The sequence below is a fragment of the Lithobates pipiens genome, unplaced genomic scaffold (genome assembly GCF_037356315.1).
Source record: "Lithobates pipiens isolate NorthernLeopardFrog02 unplaced genomic scaffold, aLitPip1_a1.2 Scaffold_13, whole genome shotgun sequence".
Taxonomy (NCBI): domain Eukaryota; kingdom Metazoa; phylum Chordata; class Amphibia; order Anura; family Ranidae; genus Lithobates; species Lithobates pipiens.
The window spans coordinates 549,080,814-549,105,629 of NW_027507718.1; the positions used below are offsets into that span (position 1 = coordinate 549,080,814).

Below are 24,816 nucleotides of genomic sequence, written 5' to 3' on the forward strand. Positions count from 1 at the left end.
GGCAAGTGGACAATCCACAAATTGTGGCAAGTGACATGGCAGGTGATGTGGCAAGTGATGTGGCAAGTGGACAATCCACAACTTGCGGCAGGTGACGTGGCAAGTGACATGACAGGTAATGTGGCAAGTGATGTGCAAGTGACGTGGCAAGTGGACAATCCACAACTTGCGGCATGTGACATGGCAAGTGACGTGGCAAGTAACGTGGCAAGTGGACAATCCACAACTTGTGGCAGGTGACGTGGCAAGTGGACAATCCCCAACAGGTGACGTGGCAAGTGACACACTAAATACAAGTACACTGCTGATCTCACATCTGCTACTACTCACTCTGATCTCACAAATGGCTGAAATAGTTAATAATACTGTTTTTTGAGCTTGGGGAGGGTCTATGATGTTATCTTAACTAAACGCTTTTAGATGCAAACGTGGTAAAACGCGGTAAAACACTGCTAAAATCACACCGGCGTCTCGTGTGCATGAGGCCTAAGAGGGAGGTTCAGGAGATACAAAAGGTAATAACTGTGGGGGATGTGCTGAAGGCAAAAAATAAATGTCGAGTTGTTAGGTGGGGGCCGAATAGGCTACTTTGAAGAGAGATGAGTTTCCATCGTCTGAAAGTAGACAAAGTAGGAGATAGTCGGACATATTGGGATAGTAACATTCCAGAGGATGGGAGAGGCCTGGAGACGAGCATGGGATGAGGTGACAAAGGGAACTAGAGAGCAGGAGTTCTTGGTTGGTATCATACATTTAGAAACTTGAGGGGCCCCTTCACTTATCTAATAAAAGTCCTAATTTTTAACTAGGTTTTCCCATTGGGCAGTGAATGGTCGCACCCTTTCGCCTGATACAAACAGGTTCAACTTTTCCTATTTTTTACATTACTAATATGCACCAATAAGGGGACCAAGGATGCAATGTTTAATGTAATGCGGCGGCACAGTGGTGTAGTGGCTAGCAGTAAAAAGGTCGCTGGTTCATATCCCAACCACGACACTACCTGCCTGGAGTTTGCATGTTCTCCCTGTGCCTGCGTGGGTTTCCTCCGGGTACTCCGGTTTCCTCCCACACTCCAAAGACATGCTGGTAGGTTAATTGGCTTCTGTCCAAAATTGGCCTAGTATATGAATGGGGGGGACCTTGGATTGTGGGCTCCTTGAGGGTAGGGACCAATGTGAGTGTGCAATGCACAGCAATGGGGACAACTGTAGACACTCAGGATGGACTGGTGTCTTTATTCAACCTATGTAGCTATGTAACTATCAGATGTGTAACTAGAACCTTCAGGGCCCCGATGCAAGAAACCATGAAGGCCCCCCCTGAACCCCAACCAGAGCCCTTCCCTCCGAGTCCGGCAGTGGAACTCCAGGGCATGGTCACAGGTATGACCTTGTGAGCCCTGTAGATCCACCACTGGCCTCAGTAGTTTATTTTTATTATTATTTTTTTTAATTTTTAGGTGCCCCATTGGGGGACTGTCCCTAGGCAGGATGAGGTCCCCCTCCCCAGAAGAGATGAGGTCCTTTTCTCCAGGGCAGATGAAGTTACTGCCCCCAGGAGAGAAGGGGTCCCTGTCCCCAGGGGAGATGGGAGTCCCTGTCCCCACGTGAGAAGGGGTCCCCTGCAGCACAGGGCCCAGTTGCGGTCGCGACTGCTGCACCCCCTATATTTACGCCCCTGGTAACTATGTAGATGCCATCAGAAAGATGTCAGTCCCTTTCTCCTGTCATTATTTTGGTGGAGGCCATAATGGAGTCATTGGTTTCCTTTTAAACAGCTCTAGCCCTAAGGGTGGACCTTCAGAACTCAACCAAGCCTCTGATTGCCCACCCAGTTCACAGCAAATTCACTGACTGGCCAGGGCTATGGCTATTGCCACCATCTCTTTCTACCTACAAACAATTCACACAACTTGTGGGCAGATTCTAAAGAAACCCAAACATTAATATCATTAATAATATTATTGCTTTTATTTTCGTTACAATAAGTGTACTGTATAGAACAGTAAGGTACTATGTAGCCTTTTAAATACAAACTGCAATTTTTTACATATTATCAATATTTCAGAGACTTGTTAGGTCGAAAAAAGTTCATAAATATTATTATTTTTTTAACTGTTGCAATATCAATTTGTTTATAAGAACTCTATATGCAGAATATGTTTTCTGGAATTAAGATCGGGGTTTATCAACAGAATATACATCTTTGGAAAAAATATGCAGCTTAATACTCCAGCACTGGAGGTCAGTATGGCGAATATCTCCACAGCCACCATGTATTTCCCTCTGGTGCTCAGATAGGCCGGGATCATGGCAATCCAGACACTGCAGAACACCAGCATGCTGAAGGTGATGTACTTGGCCTCATTAAAACTGTCCGGTAATGTCCTCACCATGAAAGCCAGAACAAAACTCACAGCTGCCAGAAACCCCATATAACCCAACATAGAGTAGAACCCGATAACTGACCCTTCATTACACTGAATGAGGATCTTCCCAGGATAGGAGTCCATGTCATACTCTTGGTAGGGAGGAGACACCGACAGCCAAATAACACAGATCAGAACTTGGGCAGAAGAACACATCAGAACTACAAAATGAGCTACTTTAAATCCCACCCACTTCCTCCAGTAGCTGCCGGGTTTGGAGGCTTTGAAGGCGATGCAGACTGTAATGGTCTTGGCCAGAACACTAGAAACTGCGATGGAGAAGAAGACCCCAAATGAACTTTGTCTCAGCATGCAGGTTATATCCACAGGACGTCCGAGGAAGAAGAAGACACAGAGGAAGCTCAGCAAGATGGAGGTCAGGAGGATGAAGCTCACAGTCCGGTTATTGGCCTTCACGGTCGGCGTGTCCCAGTAAAATATGAAGACTCCAAAAATGAATAACGTTATTACACTAAACAATAGAGATGCGAATAAGAAAAATAAAACCAGCACATCATTTTCATATGACAGAAACTCAAATGTCTTGGGGATACATATCACTCTTTTGGTGTCTGCCCACTTTTCATCGGGACATTTATGGCACTTTTCACTGTCTGCAGAAAAAAAAAAAAAAAAGTTCATGTGTATTTGGAAAGAAACTTTTACTGAGAGGCCACAATTGCTGACCTTTGTTCTGAAGATACTACTAGCCAGGCTTTCATATTGAAGGTTTCAGAACTTTTTGAATCATTGACTTGAAAAAGTGTGATGCCACGTACACACGACCGGACTTTTCGAGGGACTAGGTCCGACAGACTTTCGACGGAGTTCTGACGGACTTTCCGAATGAACGGACTTGGCCACACACAATCACACCAAAGTCCGACGGATTGGAACGTGATGACGTACGACCGGACTAGAATAAGGAAGTTCATAGCCAGTAGCCAATAGCTGCCCTCGCGTCGTTTTTTGTCCATCGGACCAGCATACAGACGAGCGGATTTCTCGGTAGGAACTGGGTCCGGCAGAGTTCCGGTGGAAAAATTTGAAACATATTCCATTTCTAAAGTCTGTCAGACTTTTGCAAATCAAAAGTCCGCTGCAGCCCCACACACGATCGAATGGTCTGCCGGAATCATTCCGTCGGACTTTTGATGTTGAAAAGTCCAGACGTGTGTACGCGGCATGAGGAATAGGAATACCAACATCATTCTGATTTTACTGGTTGCATGTTTGTTGTGGGTCAATGAAAAGCATCCAAGTCATGCCACGTACACACGACCCCGACTTTCCAGCTGAAAAGGTCAGACGGTCTTCCCGATGGAGTGCCAACCGAACGGACTTGCCCCCACACGAACGGACCAAAGTCTGTTCGTTTTTAACGTAATGACATATACGTCGGGACTAGAAAAGGAAGTTCATTAACCAGTAGCCAATAGATGTCCTTGCGTTGTATTTGGTCCGTCGGACCAGCATACAGGCGAACGGTTTTCCCGATAGAAATCGATTCTGTCGGAAAGATTTAAAGCATGTTCTATTTCTAGGTCCATCTGAATTTTGAAGAAGAAAAACAATCGGAATATCCCACACACAATCGGAATATCCGACGGAATGATTCCATCTGACCTTTTCTGCCAGAAAGTCCGGTCGCGTGTACACGGCATTATAAGACAGTCCAACCAACACATTTAGAAGAAGGTTAAGATTGGAAACCTTAATTTTTTTTTTTCTTTTACTTCAGAATTATGTTAAGAAGCTGATTCTTCTCCCATGTTGCATGCCCCATTTATGTCATTCAAGCTGGAATGCTTTTTGTTGCTCCTTTGAATTCAGTTAAGTGATTTTTCATAGTTTGCACCATTCTGTAAACATGTCTAATCTTTGGGATGCTGATCCATCACATTGTAGCAGTTACCGGTCTAAAGCACCGCTAAACAAGAACCTTAAATTATTTGCAAAGGTGTTGGCCAACAGGTTGCTCCCAATCACTCCCTGTCTTGCCGCCTTGCCCCACTTCTCTTTCCATTGGGCCTCTGACCATCCGTTATCTAGGGACCGACATTACCCCTGATCCAAGAGACTTGTATTCTGCAAATTTCAAAAAACCCTTCTCCGGAAGATTAAAGTTGACCTGCAAGTCTGGCAATCCCAGAGTCTAACTTGGTTTGGTCAATGCAGTGTGCTGAAAATGACGGTCCTACCTTAAGTCTTTTTCCTATTCCAAACCCTACCTATTTCCCTATCACCTTCCTTTTTCAGGAAAATATGCACTATGTTTTTGGAACTTTGTGTGGTCCCGTAAGAAGTTCTTCATAAAACTAAAATTTTTGTCATTGCCTAAGCTTTGCCTAAATTTTTGTCATTGCCTAAGCTCTCTGGAGGAGTGGGCCTTCCTGACATAAGGGCCTACTATAGATTGACCCACCTCACCGGGATAGTTGACTGGTATTGTCATGGCTCAGCAAAACATTGGGTGGAGATGGAGTTTGAGGACTCCCGAAATATTGCACGGAGCTGGACCTGGATCTCCTCCGAATTACCATCTGAGCTTCGAGAACATCCCACTCTGGAGAGCACGATCGCAGTCATGTGGAAAACCTTTTACTGTACCTTGATCTCACCGCTCCTTTCACCCTTCTTTTCAATCGTTGGCTACCCTGAATTTGTTCCTGCACTACAAACTAAACTTTGCCAGTGCCTCTGCTTCTGTGGCTATTCTCATTTCTCAGGAAAAGGGGCACACCCTCCCTCTTGGAGCCTTTTTGACCCACCTTTGGATATCTGGAGTGAGCTGCAGTTGTGCAAGCACCCCAGACAGCCTGGTATCGCTCGCCCCTTAAGTGAACTTGAACACATCTGTTAAAAATGTGAACTTATATTTCATTGCTTCTTTACCATCTATCTCTCTCTGATCCAGCTGGAGGTTGATTATATTCCTTCCTTACTGTTAAAATGGGAATGGGATGTTGGACTTCAACTAACAGCCCAGTAATGAGAAAAAATCCTCAATTTTGCCCATAAATCCTCCTTATGCCGCGTACACACGATCAAATTGTTTGGCAGAATTAGTCCGGCAAACAATCCGCCGGACTTTATAACGAACGGACTTGGCCTCACACGGACACTCCGAAAGTCCGGCGATTTCTAACGCGATGACGTACAGCACGTACGACGGGACTAGAAAAAGGAAGTTCAATAGCCAGTAGCCAATAGCCTCCGTCTCGTACATGCTTCAGAGCATGCGTCATTCTGAGTCCGCCGGACTAGCACACTGACAAACGGTTTGTCCGCTGAAAGCCAAGTCCGGCGGACAAATTTTGAGTCAAAACTACTTTCTAAGTCCGCCAGATTTTACGATGAAAAAGTCCGCTGGAGCCCACACACGATCGAATTGTCCGGCGTAATGCGGTCCAGTGGACTAAGTCCGCCGGACAATTTGATCGCGTGTACGCGGCATTAGTGACCGGAATCCAAGAGACGAGTTACAAGATACTTACAAGATGGTATAGAGTTAAAAGAGTTAAAACTAACTACCCTCCACCAGTTCTCCTCTTATGCCCTGTACACACGGTCGGAAATTCCAATGGAAAACATCCGATCGGATTATATTGTCGTAAAATCCGATCGTGTGTGTGCTCTATCGGACTTTTTCCGTCGGAAATTCCGCCGGAAAAAATTTGAGAGCAGGATCTCAGAAAAAAAAAACGATCGGACCATTTCCGATCGTTTGTAGAGATCGTTTGTAGAGAATTCCGACAGACAAAGTGCCACACATGCTCATATCAAATTACGAGACCAAAGCTATCGGCTACTAGCCTCTTTCCGAACGATTGGATTTTCCGACAACTTTGTCCGACCGCGTGCATGCAACACCAGTTTTGGGACAAAATCCATCAAAAAAAAAAAATCAGACGGATTTTGTGGTCGGAATGTCCGACCGTGTGTATGGGGCATTAGGCATCTAGTGACTTTTAGAGATGCGGTGAAGGGCGGGGTATGCTGTTTTACATATTTAGCCAGTCTCCAGGGGTACAGCCCTTCTGAAGTGTCAGATACCATGAGACAACTTAAATCTGTTGATGTACATAATAACCCAGCAGCATGTACGTTGCACTTATCGCCCAGGCCTATCAAAATGGATAAAGCCTCTGTAGTGCTACCCACTAAGGAGCCGCTGAATATTTTGGGATCCCTGTTCACATCTGAGCCCCAGTTGAGTAACAACAACCTCTGCTTACACCACCATAATTCTTTAGACAGATACCACACAAAGGATAAGCTCCCACTTTTGATAAACAATTATTCAGTTTATATATTAAAGGTCAGAATAACAGTAGTATAAGCACGAAAAATCAAGCTCTCCCACCGGGAGGATTTCCCCCAAGTGAGCAGACAAGAAAATAGATATTAGGCTAGCACACTTGTGGGCTCCTGGCAGTGGCGTAACTAGAACCTTCAGGGCCCCCGATGCAAGAGACCATGAAGGGCCCCCCTGAACCCCAGCCAGGGCCCTTCCCTCCGAGTCTGGCGGTGGAACTCCAGGGCGTGGTCACAGGTATGACCTTTGTGAGCCCTGTAGTTCCACCACTGGTATCAGTGTTTTTTTTTTATTATTGTTTTTTTTATTTTTAGGTGTCCCATTGGGGGACTGTCCCTAGGCAGGATGGGGTCCCTGTCCCCAGAAGAGACGAGGTCCTTTTCTCCAGGGCAGATGAAGTTACTGCCCCCAGGTGAGAAGGGGTCCCTGTCCCCAGGGGAGGTGGGGGTTCCTGTCCCCACGTGAGAAGGGGTCCCTGTCCCCAGGGGGAGATGGAGGGGGTATGTAATGGTGTGTGGGGGATGGGGTCCTCTCACTCACCATGAAGAAGCTGTAGGCCGCGCACTCATCCATGTTGGCCTGGGCTCCATCCAGTGTGCTGGACGGGTGATCAGCACATCTCCCAGAAAGACCTTTCATCATCTGTGTATGACGGGGGAGGAGGGGGGCTGGCAGACAAGCCTGCAGTGTCCTCCGGGGGGCTCTCATAGGGCTGCACTGCATCTGTATGCTTAAAGTTTGTTTACCCGGGAGAAGTATGCAGTGCAGTGTGGGCCGGACTCGGGGGGGCGGCGGGACTCTGGCTGGGGAGAACAGACATCGGACTGAACGGAAATGCATGGAGCAGGAGAGGGGTACTCTGAGGAGCCGGCCGAGTCCACAGGTCATGCGGGGAATGCACAAATAAAGAGAGCAGCCAGTGCGATAGTCGAGCATGGAGCTCTGCTAGTCACCCTCCACCTCCAGCCACCCGTGTACATGGTGCACTGGTACCCCTAGCTGCCTATGCTGCTCCCGGCCATATGTAGAGGGGGCTGCGTGGGCCCCCTGCATCACAGGGCCCAGTTGCGGTCGCGACTGCTGCACCCCCTATAGTTACGCCCCTGGCTCCTGGTAACCAGAGTCAGGGTTTAACTCTCTGATAATTCTGATAAGAAATCACAAAATACACAAAGGACTCTCTGCCGGCTTGATGGGCCCTTAAAGTACAGGGAAATACCCAGACCCCCATACCCCTTTTATGGACAATTACTTGCATATAAACCTTCGAAATAAGCACTTTTGATTTTTCCTGTTCGGCTCCCGCAAACTTCAATGGGTTTCACCGTTCGGGTTAGAACATTTCCCCTGTTCGGAAGTTCCGCTGCAAACCGAACAGGGAGGGTGTTCGGCCCATCTCTAATTCCCAGCTCTAGCTGGAAAGGTTTGGGAGCTGAATTTAGCAGAAATGTGTCCCTTTAAGTCTCTTCCTTTCTCCTGCAGTTTGTTATGCCTCCTTGACTATACACCTTTTGAATGTCGCAAAGGCGCGTATTCTACTACAGTGGAAGCAAACATGTCCACCTTCAAAGTCTCTTTGGTTTGAAAAAGTTAACAAGATTATAAACATGGAAGATCTTACAGCTACTCTACACAATACTGAAGAGGTTCTCAGGCCTACTTGAATGCAATGGCAGCACTTTATCTAAAGAGATACTTACCTGAACGCACTTATGCAACCTTCGCAAATCCAGTATTTCCTTTTTCTCCTCCAAGGGAGTGCTCCCTATTTACACCAGTGGCAGCTAGTGATCATTTTTTGGGGGGGGGGGGGGTGGCAAACAGTGCCCTCGGCGGTCAGTCGGTCGGCGGGCAGGTCAGATGCACTTACCCCATCTATGCAGCGCTTCACTGAAGGCTTCCCTTGCTCCTCGGCGGCGGCGGCGGCTCTCCCTTCCCCTGCTCTCCACAGGCATCGGCGGCTTCCATTTCCTCCCTCCTCCTCGGCAGACCTGCTTCTGATTGGCTGGATTGAGGACCAGTGTTACAACAGTGACTGTTCATTTGCTGTTGTAACACCTGGGTAGGTTACATAGTTACATAGTTACATAGTAGGTGAGGTCGAAAAAAGACACAAATCCATCAAGTCCAACCTGTGTGTGTGATTATATGTCAGTATTACATTGTATATCTCTGTATGTTGCGGTCATTCAGGTGCTTATCTAATAGTTTCTTGAAACTATCAATGCCCCCCCTCGCTGAGACCACCACCTGTGGAAGGGAATTCCACATCCTGGCCGCTCTTACAGTAAAGAACCCTCTACATAATTTAAGGTTAAACCTCTTTTCTTCTAATTTTAATGAGTGGCCACAAATCTTGTTAAACTCCCTTCCATTAAAAAGTTTTCTCCCTATTGTGGGGTCACCAGTATGGTATTTCTATATTGTGGGGTCACCAGTATGGTATTTATATATTGTGGGGTCACCAGTCCGGTATTTATATATTGTGGGGTAACCAGTTCAGTATTTATATATTGTGGGGTCACCAGTACAGTATTTATAAATTGTGGGGTCACCAGTCTGGTATTTATATATTGTGGGGTCACCAGTCCGGTATTTATATATTGTGGGGTAACCAGTCCAGTATTTATATATTGTGGGGTCACCAGTTCAGTATTTATATATTGTGGGGTCACCAGTACAGTATTTATAAATTGTGGGGTCACCAGTCCGGTATTTATATATTGTGGGGTCACCAGTCCGGTATTTATATATTGTGGGGTCACCAGTCCGGTATTTCTATCTTGTGGGGTCACCAGTCCGGTATTTATATATTGTGGGGTCACCAGTCCGGTATTTATATATTGTGGGGTCACCAGTCCGGTATTTATATAATGAAATCATATCCCCTCTCAGGCGTCTCTTCTCCAGAGAGAATAAGTTCAGAGCTCACAACCTTTCCTCATACCTAACATCCTCCAGACCCTTTATTAGCTTTGTTGCCCTTCTTTGTAGTCGCTCCATTTCCAGTACATCCTTCCTGAGGACTGGTGCCCAGAACTGGACAGCATACTCCAGGTGCGGCCAGACCAGAGTCTTGTAGAGCGGGAGAATTATCATTTTATCTCTGGAATGAATCCCCCTTTTAATCCATGGCGCAGTGCACCCCCGCTGCTGTAATTCAGGTGCCCGGCGTCCTGAAAGGGGCCAGACGCCTGAATTGGGGGTGGACATGGCAGCCATTGATAGATTCATGAATAGCATGAATCTATCCATTATTCATATAGGGGGTGGCTTGGAGAGAGGGGGCGGAACCCGGGCACCCCTAATGGACGGACCGCCACTGGTCTAAACACCTCTGCCTCCGCATTGTTCATCTTTCCGTTCCTCCTCCAAGGGTGCTGTATCTATGAGAGATAGTGACAACACTATCCCTCATAGATACAGTATTCTTAGTGAGCGTTGTCACCCTAGGAAAGGAAGCGTGTTACTGGCAGGAACTTCAGGTGGCCATAAAAGTGTAAAAAGCCTTCAGGCGGAACGAATGTTCTGAGATTATTCCCTGTGAGCAGTGAGACTTTTTATTGCAGCTGAGGCATGCATTATGTCTTCTGAAATAAACTACACCTACCTGCCTACTCACAGCAATCGATGGATTGTAAACTGAGCTTAATATGTGCAGCTTAGTTTACAGCGGCCGCTGTTGTGTCGAATAGTGTCCCCCGTCAGATAGTGTCCCGCCCTGTACTGCGCTTGCACAATACGGAGGACAAGGAGACGCCAAAGGTCTCCAAAGATGAGCGGCGCCTGCGCAGCGAGTCCAGGTTCAAGCCCCACCATCCAAGTGGATATAAAGTTAGAATAAAAAATAGGCGAGCGAAGCGAGGCCGTGTCCGAAGCGTGGCGAGAGGATCGAGGCCGTGCCCGAAGCGTGGCGAGAGGATCGAGGCCGTGCCCGAAGCGTGGCGAGAGGATCGAGCCCGGGAGTGGCCCTCTTACTAAGTGCTACCGTATGTCCACTTGGATGGTGGGGCTTGAACCTGGACTCTTTGGAGACCTTTGTCGTCTCTTTGTCCTCCGTACTGAACCTGGAGTGCGCAGGCGCCGTTCATCTTCGGGGACCTTCGGAGTCTCCTTGTCCTCCGTACTGCGGAAGTGCTGTGCCTGACACTATCCGATGGGGGGAACATATTTTGGCAGAACACCGGCACAATCCTTGTGTATTAGGATGACTGGTTCCTGCCCATGCTCAGGAGTGATGTCACCCTGCCCTGGCCAATAAAACTGAAACATGGCCACAAAAGCACCCCTGCAACATTATGCTGCCACCACCATGTTTCACGGTGGGAATGGTGTGTTGAGGGTGCTGAAAGTAGAATGATAAAGAAGATGTTGGTGCTGGTGAGGAACAGGACTGTTGGAGAAAAGGTGAGTACTCTCCTTCCATTAGTTTCACTGTAAAAACGAATGCAATTACTACATCATGATCTTGGATTTTGATACACTTCAATATTTATATGTTTTTTTACATTGATACAATATAATAAGATAAGTGATACAATATAATAAAATTTTGATACACTTCAATATATATTTATGTTTTTTTACATTGATACAATATAATAAATAAACACCTGTTGTGTTGGAAATCTCCCCTTCAGGACACGGGAAACAATTGTAGCAGCAAAGATGGATCGATTGTTTAAAAGCTTTATAATATCCAGGAGGACACTTTTCATTGCATCGAGAAGAGGGAATCTCAACAAATAAAAAAAAGTCTGATAGTAAGACGAGTCTATATTTCATATTATATATAATGTATACGGCGTTATACAACAGTAAATACACCCAGGGCATGTGATCAGGTAACCTCGCGACCAGAAGTGTGCAGACCCCTCACATCGTGATCTCCCTATCAAATGGACGCATTTTCTTGTACATACGAGGACTGGATATGATACAATTATGATACACAGTGCCTTGAAAAAGTATTCACACCCCTTGAAATTTTCCACATTTTGTCATGTTACGACCAAAAATGTAAATGTATTTTATTGGGATTTTTATGTGATGGACCAACACAAAGTGGCTCATAATTGTAAAGTGGAAGGGAAATAATAAATGGGTTTCAAAGCCAATACTTTGTAATAATAATAATAATAATAATAATAAATAATAATAGATTTTATTTATAATGCACTTTACATCAAAAAGATCTCAAAGTGCTTGTAGAACCCCCTTTCTCTACAAGTCTTTTTGGGGGTGTCTCTACCAGCTTTGCACATCTAGAGAGGGACATTTCTGCCCCATTCTTCTTCTCTGTAAAATATCTCGAGCTCTGTCAGATTGGATGGAGAGCGTCTGTGATCAGCAATTTTTAAGTCTTGCCACAGATTTTCAATTGGATTTAGGGCTGGACTGTGACTGGGCCCATTCTAAGCCCTTGTACACACACACGGTCGGACATTTCCGACAACAAAATCCGACGGATTTTGTTCTGAAACTGGTGTTGCATACACACGGTCGGACAAAGTTGTCGGAAAAAATCAGATCGTTCGGAACGTGGTGATGTTATTTTCGTTAGGTCGGGACTACGTTCAGGCTAGTAGCCAATAGCTTTGGTCTAGGAATTTGATCTGAGCATGCGTGGCACTTTGTCTGATCAGAATTCTCTACAAACGATCGGACAAAGTCCGATCGGATCATGTTGTCAGAAAATTTTATAGCCCAGCTCTAAAACTTTGTCGGTCACATATTCAGACGGAAACAGTCCGATGGAGCCCACACATGGTCGGATTATCCGACAACAGGGTCCTATCGGACATTCTCAGTCGGAATGTCCGACCGTGTGTACAAGGGCTAACACATGAATATGCTTTGATGTAAACCATTCCATTGTAGCTCTGGCTGGATGTTTCGGGTCGTTGTCCTGCTGCAAGGTGAACCTCCGCCCCGATCTCAAGTCTTTTGCCGACTCTAACAGGTTTTCTTCTAAGATTGTCCTGTATTTGTCTCCATCCATCTTCCCATCAACTCTGACCAGCTTCCCTGTCCCTGCTGAAGAAAACCATCCCCACCACATGAAGCTGCCACCACCATGTTTCACGGTGGGGATGGTGTGTTCAGGGGGATGGGCGGTGTTAGTTTTCCACCACACAGTTTTTCTTTTAGGCCAACAAGTTCAATTTTGGTCTCCTCTGACCAGATCACCTTCTTCCACATGTTTGCTGCCCCCTCCCCCACATGGCTTCTCACAAACTACAAACAGGACTTCTTATGACTTTCTTTCTCCAATGTCTTTCTTCTTGTCACTCTTCCATAAAGGGCAGATTTGTGGAGAGACGACTAATAGTTGTCCTGTGGACAGATTCTCCCCCCTGAGCTGTGGATCTCTGCAGCTCCTCCAGAGTTACGATGGACCTCTTGGCTTCTTCTCTGATGAATGCTCTCCTTGCCCGGCCCGGTCAGTTTAGGTGGATGGCTATGTCTTGGTAAGCTTGCAGTTGTGCAAAACAGACATAAAATACATTTTCCGATGATGGATTGAACAGAGCTCCGTGAGATGGTCAAAGCTTAGGATATTTTTTTACAACCTAACCCTGCTTTATACTTCTCCACAACTTTATCCCTGACCTGCCTGGTGTGTTCCTTGGCCTTCATGACGCTGTTTGTTCACTAAGGTCTGAGGGCTTCACAGAACAGCTGTATTTATATTGACATTAAACTACACACATGCAGTCTCTATTTACTAATTAGGTGACTTCTGAAGGCAATTGGTTCTACCAGATTTTAGTTAGGGGTATCAGAGTAAAGGGGGCTGAATACAAATGAACGTCACACTTTTCACATATTTATTTATAAAAAATGTTGAAAACCAAATCATATTCCTTCCACTTCACAATTATGTTCCACTTTGTGTTGGTTTATCACATAAAATCCCAATAAAATAATTTTTTTTTTGAGTTGTAACTTGACAAAATGTGGAAAATGTCAAGGGGTATGAATACTTTTTCAAGGCACTGTAGTCTGAGTAGAGAAGCAGACAGTGAGAAGGAGGAAGAAGATGAGCTGGATGTTGTTGGTGGGTGATTTTACAATGCGATGTATGTTGAATAGCAGACAGGGGGCGGACTGACAACTCATGGGGCCCCCGGACAATAGGAGATTATGGGGCCCCCAGGCCATCAGACATTATGGGGCCCCACAGTATACACAAACACACACACACACAGTATACAATCACACAGTATACACAGACATGTTTCTATTGGCTGAGAAGGTACTGGAGAGGTGGGGTAGCTATAATCTTGGGATTTTTAGACCAAAAGGATGTCGGTGAGGGACATTTCAGAGACAGATGTAAAAAAAACACAGATTTTTACATACTGTCCCTTATTTTACTGAGGCTGGCAACCCTGATGGTGCCACTAGGGGGCCCTTGGGCAGTGCCCGAGGGGCCCAATGGTCAGTCCGCCCCTGATAGCAGGTGATATTTGGAAATAGTAACAGCTTTAGATTTCAATTTTTCTTTTCCATCTCCAATGGATATGCCATCCAGGAAAATCGCCAACCTGGAAAACTTTAATATTTTTGTCAATACCCTTTGGGTCTCTATAGTTATGGCAGTCAGGAGCTCTTTCTTAATCCATGGAAGTTTATTAGAGTAATGCAGATATGCATTGGCCAGGGGGGCGGCTATCAAGTCCCTCGGTCTTGTTCTGCTCAGAAAACAAACACACAATGGTAAAATATGTGGCGTGAATAGGCTGAAAATTGGTGGCCATGAGCAATTTATGACGGCCATCAGAAGGAAATCATATCTGATAATTAGTGATTACCAGGGCCGGGACAAGGGGGTGGGCAGGAGGGACGGCTGCCCTGGGCACTGTGGTATCATGGGCGATGGGGGAGGGGGCACCACAAGGAAATAGGGGGGGAGGGGATTTGTGTTGGAAAGGGGGATTTGGGGGGGCAGCAGGGAGTAAGTATTGTTCTAGGAGGGGAAATTGGGCGGCACAGTGGTGTAGTGGTTAACACTCTCACCTAGCAGTAAAAAGGGTCGCTTGTTCGTATCCCAATCACGACACTACCTGCCTGGAGTTTGCATGTTCTCCCTGTGCCTGCGTGGGTTTCCTCCCACAATCCAAAGACATGCAGGTAGGTTAATTGGCTTCTGTCCAAAATTGGCCCCTAGTATATGAATGGGGGGGACCTTGGATTGTGGGCTCCTTGAGGGTAGGGACCGATGTGAGTGTACAATGTACAGGGATAGGGACAATTGTAGACACTCACTCTGGATGGACTGGTGTCTTTATTCAGCCTTACAAACTATGAAATTTGGGGGGTATGCTAAAATTTAGGGTCCAGAAGGAATGGGGGAAGAAGATTTGTGCTAGGAAGGATGACTGGGGGCGCTTTGTGCTGGAAGGGGGGATTTGCAGTGGAGTTATTGGGAGGGGTAATCTTAGGGGTAGATAATTTGTGCTAGAAGGAGTGACTTTTTTTTTGTTGGGGGGGGCTCATGAATTGGGGGGGGGGATTTGGGGGGTGGGGTGGATAAGATTTGTGCTGGGAGGGGGGATTTCAGCAGGGGAACAGATTTGCACTGGGAGGAGGGGGGAATTTATGCTTAGGGGGTGAAAAAGATTATTGGGGGGGGAGATTTTTGATAACGCATAATGCTCATACACCTTGGGGGCAGGAGGTGCAGTTTGGCATGTTTGCCCTGGGCTCTGGATGACCTTGTCCCGGCACTGGTGATCACCAAAGGAAATCAAAACGTGTGAATCTAAACATGATCTCACCACTCCATTTTTCCATTTGATGTCTTCTTGGGAAATATAGTGAAGTCCTTCCCCTTCTGTGGTATTTCCATAGAAGGCTATAGGTTCTCTAGCAATGGATTCCTTACCTTGGTAAAATACCAAATTGTATAGATACAGGTCTGACGAAAGTTCACCTCTCTCATTGAACATAACATCGTTCCCCATAGGAGCTTCGTAATGTAATTTCTTCATATACTTGTGGAGCTTTGAAATAGGAAAGGAAGAGAACATTTAACAGTTTCCTGAAAATAACTTATCTGAGTTATTCATTTGCAACTTTATTTGCCCATTTAGTGAGAAACATTCAGGATGATCTACTATAGGAGTAGGGAATGTAGTAGGGAATGTACACTTAGCTTATTGGGTAAGGTGAAGCCGTCACAGATTTTTCAAAAAATTCAGGAAGTTTTATTAGTAACAGCAACAATCACAAAGGGACCGTATATACTCGAGTATAAGCCAAGTTTTTCAGCACATTTTTTTTGTGCTGAAAATGCCACCCCCCCCCCCCCCCCTCGGCTTATACTCGAATCAAGCACTTTTCTGCAGCAGAGAATGGCATTTTCTGACCTGACTTTGGGGGTCCGTATCTCGGGACCACTTGGTGATAGGAACCCCATCTTTATGTTGTAGTGATAGTTCCACTGGGTTTGCACACCAAATTTGGGGTTCCTAGCACCAAGTGGCCCCGAGATACGGGGCCCCAAAGTTGGTCAACTGTCTTCATCTGCAGCAATGTCATTTCAGGACCCTTTGGGTCCAAAGACCCCAAATTTTGGCTGCAGCTAGGGGGCATCTAGGAACCCTTAACTACCAAGTTTGAAGTTGGGGGGGACCTATGGCTACAAATGGGCACAGTGAGGCATGTAAATGGGCACAGTGAGGCTGCAAATGGGAATTGTTGACCCTCTTTTCCACTTACAGTAGCTGCGCATTTCTCACGCTAGGCTTATACTCGAGTCAATACGTTTTCCCAGTTTTTTGTGGTAAAATTAGGTGCCTCGGCTCATATTCGGGTCGGCTTATACTCAAGTATATATGGTAACTAAGATCTAAAAAAGCCCACCAGTGGTGTGATTGGCAGAGGTGTCTGTAGTCATATGTCTAATGCCCTGTACACACAATCGGACTTTCCGACAACAAAACCGCAGATTTTTGTTCGAAGGGTTGTTGGCTCCAAGTTGTCTTGCACACACAGGGTCTCACAAATGTTGGCCAACAATTACGAACGTAGTGACCTACAAGACGTATGTGATATCTCCATTACGAACACTAGTTTTACAAGACCAAGCGCTTCCGGCTCGTACTTGATTCCGAGCATGCGTGGACTTTTGTCCGACGGACTTGTGTACACAAGATCGGACTTTCCGACAACAAACAGAACATTTGAGAACCTGCTAGCCAACATTTGTTGGTGGAAAGTCCGACAAAAAATATTTGATGGAGCGTACACAGACTTTCTGCCAACAAGCTCACATCCAACATTTGTTTTTCGGAAAATCCGATTGTGTGTACGGGGCATAAGAATGGGTTAGAGCCATCTCCAAAGCGCTGCCTAATCTGAGCGGGTATTGTGGAAGAAGCTTCTTAATCCAAGTGGGTATTGTGGAAGAAGCTTCTTAATCCAAGTGGGCATTGTGGAAGAAGTTTCTTAATCCAAGTGGGCATTGTGGAAGAAGCTTCTTAATCCAAGTGGGCATTGTGGAAGAAGCTTCTTAATCCAAGTGGGCATTGTGGAAGAAGTTTCTTAATCCAAGTGGGCATTGTGGAAGAAGTTTCTTAATCCAAGTGGGCATTGTGGAAGAAGCTTCTTAATCCAAGTGGGCATTGTGGAAGAAGCTTCTTAATCCAAGTGGTTATTGTGGAAGAAGCTTCTTAATCCAAGTGGGCATTGTGGAAGAAGCTTCTTAATCCAAGTGGGCATTGTGGAAGAAGCTTCTTAATCCAAGTGGGCATTGTGGAAGAAGCTTCTTAATCCAGGTGGGCATTGTGGAAGAAGCTTCTTAATCCAAGTGGGCATTGTGGAAGAAGCTTCTTAATCCAAGTGGTTATTGTGGAAGAAGCTTCTTAATCCAAGTGGGCATTGTGGAAGAAGCTTCTTAATCCAGGTGGGCATTGTGGAAGAAGCTTCTTAATCCAAGTGGGCATTGTGGAAGAAGCTTCTTAATCCAAGTGGGTATTGTGGAAGAAGCCTCTTAAAGCGGGAGTCCGCGTTTTTTTTTTTTTTTTTAAAAGCCAGCAGCTACAAATACTGCAGCTGCTGACTTTTAAAATAATGACACTTACCCGCCCAGCGCGCCCGCGATGTTGGCACCTGAAGCCGATCTCTCGATCGTCTCTCAGGTGCTGCCGCCGCCATCTTGGGTATGGGAATCAGGAAGTGGAGCCTTTCGGCTTAATTTCCCGGTTCCCTACTGCGCATGCGCAAGTCGTGCTGCGCAATAAGGATGGTCCCCGCTGTCTCTGGGATCCATGTGTTTCCCAGCAGGCAGTGGGGGACCTTCGGAAAGGGGCGTGGATTCTGCGGAAAGGGGCGTACCTTCTGCAGAATCTACGCCGGAAGTGGGTGCAGATACCTGTACTGTACAGGTACCTGCACCCCCCTCCCCCCTGAAAGGTGCCAATTGTGGCGCCGGAGGGGGGGGAGGGTTCCAATGAGCGGAAGCTCCACTTTAGGGTGGACCTCCGCTTTAATCCAAGTGGGTATTGTGGAAGAAGCTTCTTAATCCAAGTGAGTATTGTGGAAGAAGCTTCTTAATCCAAGTGGGTATTGTGGAAGAAACTTCTTAATCCAAGTGGGCATTGTGGAAGAAGCTTCTTAATCCAAGTGGGCATTGTGGAAGAAGCTTCTTAATCCAAGTGAGTATTGTGGAAGAAGTTTCTTAATCCAAGTGGGTATTGGGGAAGAAGCTTCTTAATCCAAGTGGGTATTGTGGAAGAAGCTTCTTAATCCAAGTGGGCATTGTGGAAGAAGCTTCTTAATCCAAGTGGGTATTGTGGAAGAAGCTTCTTAATCCAAGAGGGTATTGTGGAAGAAGTTTCTTAATCCAAGTGGGTATTGTGGAAGAAGCTTCTTAATCCAAGAGGGTATTGTGGAAGAAGTTTCTTAATCCAAGTGGGTATTGTGGAAGAAGCTTCTTAATCCAAGTGAGTATTGTGGAAGAAGCTTCTTAATCCAAGTGGGTATTGTGGAAGAAGTTTCTTAATCCAAGTGGGTATTGTGGAAGAAGCTTCTTAATCCAAGTGAGTATTGTGGAAGAAGTTTCTTAATCCAAGTGGGTATTGTGGAAGAAGCTTCTTAATCCAAGTGGGTATTGTGGAAGAAGCTTCTTAATCCAAGTGGGTATTGTGGAAGAAGCTTCTTAATCCAAGAGGGTATTGTGGAAGAAGTTTCTTAATCCAAGTGGGTATTGTGGAAGAAGCTTCTTAATCCAAGAGGGTATTGTGGAAGAAGTTTCTTAATCCAAGTGGGTATTGTGGAAGAAGCTTCTTAATCCAAGAGGGTATTGTGGAAGAAGTTTCTTAATCCAAGTGGGTATTGTGGAAGAAGCTTCTTAATCCAAGTGGGTATTGTGGAAGAAGCTTCTTAATCCAAGTGGGTATTGTGGAAGAAGCTTCTTAATCCAAGTGAGTATTGTGGAAGAAGCTTCTTAATCCAAGTGGGTATTGTGGAAGAAGTTTCTTAATCCAAGTGGGAATTGTGGAAGAAGCTTGTTAACTGGTTCACGACTGCCCTGCGCAGAATCACGCATATACAGTATATATATGTAATTCTGCAATTCGAGGTTTAGGGCATGAGCGCGTTCAGCCAGCGGCTCACTCCCGCTGTGATTTTACACAGAGGGTGCTGATCAGTGGGTCCCACTGATTCCCACAATTATTAGTAAAAGAAAAAGTAAAAAAAAAAAAAAAAAAAAAAAAAATATACCATAGTTTGTCGAAGTTGTAACTTTTGCATAAACTAATCAATATACGCTTTTAGGGATTTTTTTTTTACCAACAATATGTAGCAGAATATATATTGGCCTAAATTGATGAAGAAATTAGATTTGTTTCCATTTTTTTTCAGCAGAAAGTTAAAAATATTGTTTCTTTTTCAAAATTGTCAGTCATTCTTTGTTTCTAGCGTTAAAAAATAAAAAACGCAGAGGTGATCAAATGCCACCAAAAGAAAGCTCTATTTGTAGGAAAAAAAAGAACATACATTTTATTTGGGTACAGCATCACACGACCGCTCAATTGTCAGTTAAAACAATGCAGTGCCGAATCGCAAAACATGGCCTAGTCAGGAAGCTGAAGTGGTTAATCCAAGTGGGTTCTATGGAAGAAGCTTCTTTATCCAAGTGGGTTTTGTTGAAGAAGTTTCTTCATCCAAGTGGGTATCGTGGCAGAAGCTTCTCTATCCAAATGAGCATTGTGATAGATGCGTCTTCATCCAAGTGGGTATCATGGAAGAAACTGCTTCATACCATTGGGTATTGTGGAAGAAGCTTCTTCATCCCATTGGGTATTGTGGAAGAAGATTCTTTATCCAAGTGGGTAACATGGAAAAAGCTTCTTCATCCAAGTGGGTATTGTGGAAGAAGCTTCTTCCACAATACCCACTCAGATGAAGCAGCGTTACAGAGGAATGTAAAACATCGGTGTATCACCCTGAAGTAAAGAAGTAGCAATTTTAAGCTACAAAATGTTTTTTTCATGAAATAAAGCAATTCAATTCAAGCTTCTTCATCTAAGTGGTTATTGTGGAAGAAGCTTCTTCATCCAAGTGGGTATCATGGAAGAAGCTTCTTCATCCAATTGGGTATCGTGGCAGAAGCCTCTCTATCCAAGTGGGTATTGTGATAGATGCGTCTTCATCAGGGCCGGACTTTCAATAGGGCTTGACGGGGCTCAAGCCCATGGGCCCCGTCCAATAGGGGGCCCCGCGAGCCCCGCAAGCCCATACTTTGCACTAGGCGTCCGCGCTATAGCAGGCTACAGCGCGGACGGCAGTTGCTGGGAGGACGTCTTTGTTTACTTCCCCTGATGCATGCCGCGGGCGCGCATCGGGGAAGTTCTGTGTCGGCAGTGTCCCTTGGACACAGCCAATCACAGATCATGCTAAATGGCCAATCACAGCGGCCATTTAGCACTGATCTGTCCAATGAGAGATGATATCATGAGATCATCTCTCATCGCCGGCTCTCCCCCTCACAGAGACAGCCTGTGAGGAGGGAGAGCGACGTGCAGCCTGTCACTGTGAGTAAAAAAATAAAAAAAACAATGTAAAGTGCTGTCCCCAGTGCCATCTGTCCCCAGTGCCATCTCTCTGTCCCCAGTGCCATCTCTCTGTCCCCAGTGACACCTGTCCCCAGTGCCATCTGTCCCCAGTGCCATCTCTCTGTCCCCAGTGCCACCTGTCCCCAGTGCCATCTCTCTGTCCCCAGTGCCACCTGTCCCCAGTGCCACCTGTCCCCAGTGCCACGTATAAGTGCCATCTGTACTCAGTACCATCTGTCATCAGTGCCACCTGTCCCCAGTGTCACCTGTCCCCAGTGCCACTGCCATGTATAAGTGCCATCTGTCCCCAGTGCCATCTGTCCCCAGTGCCACGTATAAGTGCCATCTGTCCCCAGTGCCACCTGTCCCCAGTGCCACTGCCATGTATAAGTAAGTGCCACCTGTCCCCAGTGCCATCTGTCCCCAGTGCCACGTATAAGTGCCATATTTCATCAGTGCCACCTGTCCCCAGTGCCACGTATAAGTGCCATCTGTCATCAGTGCCACCTGTCCCCAGTGCCACTGCCAGGTATACGTGCCACATTTCCCCAGTGCCACGTATAAGTGCCATCTGTCTCCAGTGCCACCTGTCCCCAGTGCCACTGCCATGTATAAGTGCCACCTGTCCCCAGTGCCATCTGTCCCCAGTGCCACGTATAAGTGCCATCTGTACTCAGTGCCATCTGTCATCAGTGCCACTGCCATTTATAAGTAAGTGCCACCTGTCCCCAGTGCCACCTGTCCCCAGTGCCACGTATAAGTGCCATCTGTCCCCAGTGCCACCTGTCCCCAGTGCCATCTGTCCCCAGTGCCACGTATAAGTGCCATCTGTCATCAGTGCCATGTATAAGTGCCATCTGTCATCAGTGCCATCTGTCCCCAGTGCCACCTGTCCCCAGTGCCACTGCCATGGATAAGTGCCCCCTATCCCCAGTGCCATCTGTCCCCAGTGCCACGTATAAGTGCCATCTGTCATCAGTGCCATCTGTCCCCAATGCCACCTGTCCCCAGTGCCACATATAAGTGCCATCTGTCATCAGTGCCATCTGTCCCCAGTGCCACCTGTCCCCAGTGCCACGTATAAGTGCCATCTGTCATCAGTGTCACGTGTCATCAGTGCCACCTGTCCCCAGTGCCATCTGTCCTCAGTGCCACCTGTCCCTAGTGCCATGTGCCATCTGTTATCAGTGTCATGTGTCATCAGTGCCACGTATTAGTGCCATCTGTCAGCAGTGCCACATATTAGTGCCATCTGTCATCCGTGCCACATCAGTGCCAGGTGTCATCAGTGCCACATCAGTGTCACGTGTCATAGTCCTGGTGCTCCTGGGCCTTCAAAAGTGTAATAGGTAGTCAAGAAGTTAGATGTGTAATTTATGCTCCTAGAACACGTGATGGTGCTTCCTGCATGTTGGGCCTCTCTAAGTGGCCAGGCTGTGGAAAAGTCCCACACATGTGGTATCGTAATACTCAGGAGGAGTAGAATGTACAATTTATCTTGCACTACTTTGTTCAATGAGTTATTTTGTTATATTCTTGCAATTGATTTGTTATGATTGCAACCTTACAAGGTAGTTGATTGTTTTTCAATATGTTTTCCAGGTAAATAAGTGTTTTATATTCTCATTCTGACCAAGATATTTGTGCATTGCAATAAATACTTGATCACTTTGAACTTTTTTAATCATTATTTATTTATTGGAAAAAAACTTTTCAAGCTTCAATCAGTAATAGATTATTACTTTGTTTAGAATTTAACACTGTCTACGGTACCAGTCACCTTTTAAAAGTAGCTTGGCACTTCAAATAACGATTGGATCAATTATATTGTTACGGCACCAGATGGCCACAAATTAATATAGAAGGTAGGGCCCGAAAGTGACTCAAGCCCAGGGGCCCCCAGCACCCTAAGTCCTGCCCTGGTCTTCATCCAAGTGGGTATTGTGGAAGAAGCTTCTTCATCCCATTGGGTATTGTGGAAGAAGCTTCTTCATCCCATTGGGTATTGTGGAAGAAGCTTTTTTATCCAAGTGGGTAACGTGGAAAAGGCTTCTTCATCCAAGTGGGTATTGTGGAAGAAGCTTCTTCATCCCATTGGGTATTGTGGAAGAAGCTTCTTCATCCCATTGGGTATTGTGGAAGAAGCTTTTTTATCCAAGTGGGTAACGTGGAAAAGGCTTCTTCATCCAAGTGGGTATTGTGGAAGAAGCTTCTTCCACAATACCCATTCAGATGAAACAGCGTTACCGAGGAATGTAGAACATTGATGTATCACCCTGGAGTGAAGAAGTAGCAATTTTAAGTTACAAAATGTTTTTTTCATGAAATAAAGCAATTCAATGTACAGTAAACCAAATGACTCCAACTAATCCTCATACTACCATTGCTAACTCATCAAGTTCAACGCCTGCTTGCGAACACCACAGAAGATCCAGGAATCGGGACCCCAGAGAAATCTTTTTTATCCTGCTTGGAGTCAGGGTTTTCTCCATCTGAGTCTACAGAAGCTGAAGTGGTTAATCCAAGTGGGTTTTGCGGAAGAAACTTCTTTATCCAAGTGGGTTTTGTTGAAGAAGCTTCTTCATCTAAGTGGTTATTGTGGAAGAAGCTTCTTCATTCAAGTGGGTATCATGGAAGAAGCTTCTTTTTCCAAGTAGGTTTTGTGGAAGAAGCTTCTTCATCCAATTGGGTATCGTGGCAGAAGCTTCTCTATCCAAGTGGGTATTGTGGAAGAAGCTTCTTTATCTGAGTGGGTATCATGGAAGAAACTGCTTCATACCATTGGGTATTGTCGAAGAAGCTTCTTCATTCCGTTGGGTATTGTGGAAGAAGCTTCTTCATCCCATTGGGTATTGTGGAAGAAGCTTCTTCATCCCATTGGATATTGTGGAAGAAGCTTCTTAATCCCATTGGGTATTGTGGAAGAAGCTTCTTCATCCAATTGGGTATCGTGGCAGAAGCTTCTTCATCCCATTGGGTATTGTGGAAGAAGCTTCTTCATCCCATTGGATATCGTGGAAGAAGCTTCTTCATCCCATTGGATATCGTGGAAGAAGCTTCTTCATCCTATTGGATATTGTGGAAGAAGCTTCTTCATCCTATTGGATATTGTGGAAGAAGCTTCTTCATCCCAATGGGTATTGTGGAAGAAGCTTCTTCATCCCATTGGGTATTGTGGAAGAAGCTTTTTCATCCAATTGGGTATCGTGGCAGAAGCTTCTTCATCCCATTGGGTATTGTGGAAGAAGCTTCTTCATGCTATTGGATATTGTGGAAGAAGCTTCTTCATCCTATTGGATATTGTGGAAGAAGCTTCTTCATCCCAATTGGTAGTGTGGAAGAAGCTTCTTCCACAATACCCATTCAGATGAAGCAGCGTTACCGAGGAATGTAAAACATCGGTGTATCACCCTGAAGTGAAGAAGTAGCAATTTTAAGTTACAAAATGTTTTTTTCATGAAAAAAAACAATTCAATGTACAGTAGATGACCCCAGATGGCTCCAACCAATCTTTATACTACTATTGCTAACTCATCCAGTTCAACACCTGCTTGAGAACACCACAGAAGATCCAGGAATCGGGACCCCAGAGAACACTTTTTTATCCTGCTTGGAGTCAGGGTTTTCTCCATCTGAGTCTACAGAAGGCTGCATGTTCCTACCCCACAGGGTGGCTGCAGTCTGTGTATTTTCACATTATTACCTATTAATAAAACATAGTTATTCACCTCATTTGAGTTAACTAACTACACTATAAGGGCCCCCCCTGCCTCTCTCTTCCAGTTGACTTCCCGAGCTACCCCGATTCTTTGCGACCAAACCTCTCAGTCCTCCATGGACCACCACATCCTAAATCTCAAACACATAGAGAAGTCACTGTGTTTCATGGGGCTAATCAACCCCCTTTCACCAAGGCTGAGAAATACAACACTATAGGATATAATGACATCTTAATACAAATTGAAGAATAAAGGTGTAGAGATATTCACTTTAAGGTTATT

The 24,816-nt window shown here is 45.6% G+C and overlaps 1 protein-coding gene across 1 annotated transcript in view; it reads right to left on the minus strand.

The window, feature by feature from the left end:
- Positions 1-2,102: 2,102 nt before the first annotated feature.
- LOC143975982 (vomeronasal type-2 receptor 26-like) overlaps positions 2,103-24,816 on the minus strand; it is a 48,089-nt gene continuing 25,375 nt past the window's right edge. Inside the window, exons 5-6 of the mRNA XM_077478510.1 lie at positions 15,640-15,757; positions 2,103-3,045 (exon numbers count right to left, since the gene is read on the minus strand). Coding sequence (XP_077334636.1) covers positions 2,138-3,045; positions 15,640-15,757 — 1,026 coding nt within the window. The 3' untranslated portion in view covers positions 2,103-2,137. The remainder of the gene's footprint in view (positions 3,046-15,639; positions 15,758-24,816) is intronic.